Source organism: Triturus cristatus, chromosome 7 (assembly GCF_964204655.1).
Source record: "Triturus cristatus chromosome 7, aTriCri1.1, whole genome shotgun sequence".
NCBI classification, from domain to species: domain Eukaryota; kingdom Metazoa; phylum Chordata; class Amphibia; order Caudata; family Salamandridae; genus Triturus; species Triturus cristatus.
The window spans coordinates 1,128,677,445-1,128,683,345 of record NC_140590.1 but is presented as its reverse complement, the minus strand read 5'-3'; the positions used below and the strand labels follow the sequence as shown (position 1 = coordinate 1,128,683,345).

The 5,901-nt window shown below is 45.7% G+C and overlaps 1 protein-coding gene across 1 annotated transcript; it reads left to right on the top strand.

Annotated features, from left to right (window-relative positions):
- The first annotated feature begins 1,258 nt into the window (after window positions 1-1,258).
- LOC146811221 (t-SNARE domain-containing protein 1-like) lies at window positions 1,259-1,822 on the top strand. The gene has a single exon (XM_085615048.1). It carries the CDS (start codon window positions 1,259-1,261, stop codon window positions 1,820-1,822), a length of 564 nt encoding a protein of 187 aa, XP_085471174.1.
- Window positions 1,823-5,901: the final 4,079 nt, after the last annotated feature.

Here is a 5,901-nt window from a genome sequence, read left to right as displayed (position 1 = left end):
GAATATATTACAGCTACATGTTTTTTTGCCCAGTCTTTCCATATCCTAATATTGCAAAAAGGCTTCATTTGGGTAGAAGTCAATTCTTATTATTATAGAAAACCCCTAACCATGGTGTTACATTTTAAATTCTGAATATGTGCTTTTCCAGACCAAGGACTCTTAAACTATACTGCCTACCAGTATGGGTGACATGTGACTCCTACACCTTGTAGGCGTGTGTCTTATGTAACATTTCCCATACACTGATTTACACACCTATGATTGTCTCCGTGCAATGTATGTGTGATATAAGGTGTTCTAACACCTTATACTAGTTTGAGTGGCGCTATAAAACTAAATGAATCTAAGAGACAGTGGTTTTGGAGACTTGGGGGGCAGTGTCAAATAGTGACAGTGAGGGATTCGGTGACGAGGTGGCCATTGAGGAGTGGTGCCAACAAACAGTGTTGCACAGGACGCCACCAGCACTAAAGCCGGCCCTGAACTGGCTTGTTTGGGTGTCCACTTAAGTAAAGGTAGTATTTGTTGCAATCGCACTGATGGTGATTCAGTTGCAGGGTTGGAGCTACATAAAGGCCATTTTAATCAGCTGCCTAATAGAAACACCACCTACGGTCTATGAAAATATTCAAATATCAAAATTATATTTTCCCATTTTTGTGCTCTGATCCTTCTTGCACTAGAGATTCTCAGTGGTCCCATTAGTCACCCTAATTTTACATTTTGCAATAACCCCGTCCCCATTAATCTTATGTGTTCCATTAAAAAAAATATATATATATGGATGGATGGAGATTCAAGAATGTATGCAAAGCTATTTTAACGTTAATTGCACTCTAGCAGTGTATAACAAGAATTGAATTTCTCTTGAGATTATTTTATTATCACTTAAGGAAATATGGGGCAGATGTAGGTAAAAATATGTTTGCGAGTTCTTAATAGCGATTTTTACCGAATCTCTGTTAAGAAATCGCAAACCGCTATGTAGATAAAAAATGCAAATACATTGCGATTCCATAATACTCGCAAACCCCCATACCGAATCTGTAATACCGAATCAGTATTTGTGAAATCGCAATTTTAAAAAATCGCAAATTAGCGAATCTGCGATTTAGGTGCTTTCTGATGACATCACATACAGGAAGTGACCACACCCATGCTGTTTCTGAGTGCCTGAGGCTGTGGGAGAGGCAGAGAGCAGGAGCACACACCCAGGAGCTGCACAGGAGTGTTCAGGCAGACACCAACTGACAGGATGGACACACAGGAGATAGGAAAGGAGCCTGCAGAAAGGAATAGGAAGCACAAGTTTATTGAAATGGAGTTGGAAGTCCTGATTGAGGAAGTGGTGAAGACACATGACCAGTTATTTGGCACGAAATCCCTGCATGTACCAGAATCACAGAAGAGAAAGGTCTGGCTGGAGATAAAAGCCACGATCAATGCCACTGGGGTCACCCAGCGCTCCATCGACAACTTAAAGAAGCGCTGGTATGACTTGCACACCAGGGCGAAGGAGAGGGTAGCAGACAGGCTGAAGCAAGCAAAAAAGAAAGGTGGTGGACCATCCACAGAGCCTGCAACAACACCCCTGGATGATTTGGTGGAGTCCACCCTCCAGCCTGAGACCATCAGTGGCATAGGAGACATGGACACCGCAGCCCGAGACGACCCCAGACAAGGTAAGAGGCATGCACAGCATGTTCTGAACCCTCCCCCTCCCCAATACCCCATGAGCAAGTTAGAATTCCACTCGAGTCCACATTTTGCTACCAACCAGCAATGCATCATGGGAGATGTAGTCCCAAAACCCATATAGCATATCAGTGAGATATGTAAACACGATTGCTGGGGTCTCATCAGTCAATAACTAAGCGGAGGACTGTTAGTGTGAATAGCAACTCATGCAATTTAATGTAATACAAATGCTGCAAGGAAAGTCAGTAAATGGACATCTTGTATTCACAGGTGAACCTGCGTCACAGACAGAAGAGAGGGAGACACATGAGGGACCTGGGCAACAACATATTCCGGAGGATGAGTCTCAGACAGCCACAGATGTCACACCTACACCACCACCAAGACCTAGGAGGTACACAGTGGAAACACTACAGGAGATGGAGGGGGAGTGGAGGAGACCATGGAAGCTCCACAGACCATGCCAGAAGAGCCAGCACAGTCTCCTGACCTACAGTTATCCATGCAGCGTAGCCACACCAGTGGTCTCTGACGCAGACCAAGGGTACACAGACTGTCTGAGCAGGGTGAGGAATCCAGTGTCTTTGCAGGTCTTGAGGGCACCATGGTGAAGGTGCAGCGGCTACAAATGAAGGCAATGAGATTAATGCACTGGCAGCAGGTGTCTCTGAACAGGATCATGAGGGACATTAAGAAGGGCATCAATGAACCGAACACCACTGTTGCTGAGTGTCATAGGGCCAATGCAGAGTGCATGAGGGACATGACTGTGGCAGTACGGCAGTTATGCAGCAAATTGGACAATGAACGTTGTGCAAGGCGCAGGGATGGATACACAAAGGCAGTCAAATGCCTATGCAATGCTCCAACTGTCCTGAGCAAACGCACAGTTGCCATGCAAGTGAAAATGGCCCACTGCAGCCAGGATGTTGCTAGGGGGTTGGTGCAGGTCACCACTGCTGTTGAACTGCTCCAGACAGCAAACATAGCTGCCACAGGGTCTGGGGATGGTGGAGACAGCGAGGAGGTCACCAGCTGCAGCAGTATAACTCCACCTGTTGCTGAGCCCAGACGGCGTAGTGCAAGGTAAGGGCCATCGGCAGAACAGTCGTCAAAGGAGGGAAGTGTGCACACTGAGCGAAGCACTACTGTGCGTGGGTGCAGGAAATAAGTCCATGCTGTGGCTGACATTCGCTGATGGGTGAGGTAACCCATGTGACCCAGTGACAGTGGTTGACAATGTGCATGCAGTGGGGACATGCCACGCTGGGCAACTCAAGGCACACAGAGGCCAGTATTGTGAGGCGGTGTGCATGCATATTGCCTGATGTAAGGACAATAAAACACCGTTATACAAATATCAGTATCGGCTTCGTGTCATTACTTAATTAGAAATAGTTGCGTGTGATCTCAGCACGTCTGTGTCTCCCATCTGCGGCTCCTACAACACTTGCTGCTCTGATGTGGCCGTGGACATTCCTCATCCTCTGAGTCCGAATCCGTGATTTCCACTGGGGTTCCCTTCTTAGTGGACAGGTTGTGTAGCACGGCACAGGTAGCAATGGTTTTGCAGCATATCTCGGGGCAGTACTGCCGTGCACCTCCACTTTGTGGAGGCACCGGAACCTGCTCTTTAGGACTCCAAATGTCCGCTCTACCACATTCCGCGTAGACTTATGGGCAGCATTGTATCTTCTCTCACTTGGGGTAGATGAGTTGAGGAATGGGGTGAGTATGAATGCAGGCACTGCATATGCGCTGTCACCTAAATGAGAAAGGATTAAACATCAATCACAGGCAACAACAGATACATCCAAGGTATACGTCAGAGTGTGTCACATGCATTTACCTAGCAGGTATGCTTCTCCAAATTCACCCCCAGCCAGACGTGTATAGATTCCACTGTGCCTGAAGATGCAGGAGTCATGCGTGCTTCCTGGGAATTTTACTACTATATCAGTTATGATGTGTGACGCATCACAAATGACCTGGACGTTGATTGAATGATATGATTTTCTGTTCCGATATACATATACAGTAGCAGAGGGGGGGGCAGATTGCAATATGTGTCCCATCAATGCACCCAATGACATGTGGGAATTGGGCCATCTGATAGATATCCATCTCGGTCTTATGCAGATCCATTTGCGTGGTGGGAAAATGGATGTAATGGTGCATTTTTTGAAGCATGGCATCCAGGAAGGTGTTGAAGAAGCGTGACAGGCAACTTTGTGAGACACCTCCAGCTACAGCTATCACCCCCTGGTGACTACCTGATGCAAGTAGGTGCAAGAGACACAGAACCTGCACATGTGGTGGAATTGCATGCGCCCTGCATGTCTGATGCTCCAGGATTGGATCACTGGCGTAACGAAAATTGATTGGGCCTCCCTTCAAAGAACGTGAAGGGCCCCCCTCCGAGCTCAATCAAGAGCTCTCCGGCAAGAGTGCTGTGCTGAGGGGGCCCCCTGGAGCTTGGGGCCCCCCCGGCACCGCGGCGGCTGCGGGGTCCTGTGTTACGCCCCTGGATTGGATGCAGGTCACGTATCAGGTCTAGGATGATAGTGGAGTGAAGCCTGTACCTCTCATGTATTTCTTCTTCTGTGAGTTGGAAAAGGGTGATGCGCACTCTGTATATGCGTTCCTGTCGCCTCCTCATCCTCTGTGCTGCTGCTTGCATCCGCATCCTCCTTGCAATGACATACAGGGCTGCCATTGTGCGGAAAATGATGCATTCTGGGGCTGTTTATATGCAGTGCACCTGGTTACCACTTGCTTTGAGTTGGTGATAATTTGCGACTCGCAAATAGCGATTTCTGCAGAAATCGCTATTAGCAATTTTTCATACATTTTTCGATTTTGTTTTGCGATTGCGCAATTTGGGACTTGTGGGTCAAATTCGCAATTTAGGGTGTCGCTAAATGGCTTCTCTTGTTTTTTGCGATTCTTTATTTTGCACTTGGATTTTTCCCTCTCTACATTGCACAGAGCTATTTTGCAGTCGCAAATGTTGAAATTCTGCAAATTTCTGCGTTTCAGTATTTCGCTTCCTACATCTGGCCCTATATCACTTAAGGAAATAATGTATCCCCACACGTATGCAGCTTATCATAAAAGATTCAAAGTTGCAGTGACCACCTACTTACATTTAACAACTTGAACTTTTCATTGTCATCCATTGAATTTGTGAATATTTTACCAGTCAAAGCAGGACGATTGCCTTTTATTTTCAAAATGATGAGGGTAATGATCACTATTGTGATGCAGTTGATTGGCAGCGTAGGCTATACAATATTAAACTTGTCTTGTTGCATTCAGATTGCTGATTTTAATTATGTCCAATTGTATAAAGATTAATAAATAAAGTTAGGACTATACGCCTGATGTACATTTCCCACTTGTAAATTGGTGATGCACAATTTGGAAATGGGAATACAATTTGCGATGCGACCCATGTATTAACAGGTCACGTCACAAACTGTACATTTGCAGGAGGTCACAAATGACCAGTCTAATGAATATTATTAGTCAGGTCACAAAGTGTGACAACCTGTGATTAACTGCAATTGCAGGGATAGAAGCCTGGAAGAGACCGCACATCTGCATTTGCATTTTCCCTTAAAAGAAGCCTATGTCCATTAAAGTGACAGGTGAAGCTTTAAAAATAAATGTTTCCCATTTAGGAAGACATTGGGCAATGGGCCCCTTGACAACACAATTCACAAAGAGGAAATTGTGTTCTGTGGGCTACTTCTCTCCAACACGGAGTCTGTACTAGACCAATGGACTGTAACACAATCCCTTTCTAATTGACAAAACAGGAGGGGGCGCCCCTTTATTGCCTCTTCCTATTTGCGACTTGGAAAGGGTTGCAAAATCCATTTTATGTGTCTGAGAGACTTTTCCATACATGTAAACGAGCCTTTGCACATGGCAAAAACATTGTCCCGTCACAGACCCTGCAGTTATACAGACGGTGCAATTTTGTGCATCACACGCTTTGCAGCCGCAAATGATTTTGTCCATCTGTCCCATGTTCTGTGATTGAACTGACAACAAGGAAAGGAGCTTGTAATTTGAGTGCATACATATCTAAAAATAATAGCAAGCTTGATGATTAATGCTCCCCAGCTGTTCAACTTGTAGAACTGCATGGAGAATGTCATTTGTATGCAGGAGGTTGTCCGAGTTGGGTTCACA

Coding starts and splice junctions, on each gene's coding strand:
- LOC146811221 (XM_085615048.1), top strand. CDS start 1,259: ATGGACACACAGGAGATAGGAAAGGAGCCTGCAGAAAGGAATAGGAAG.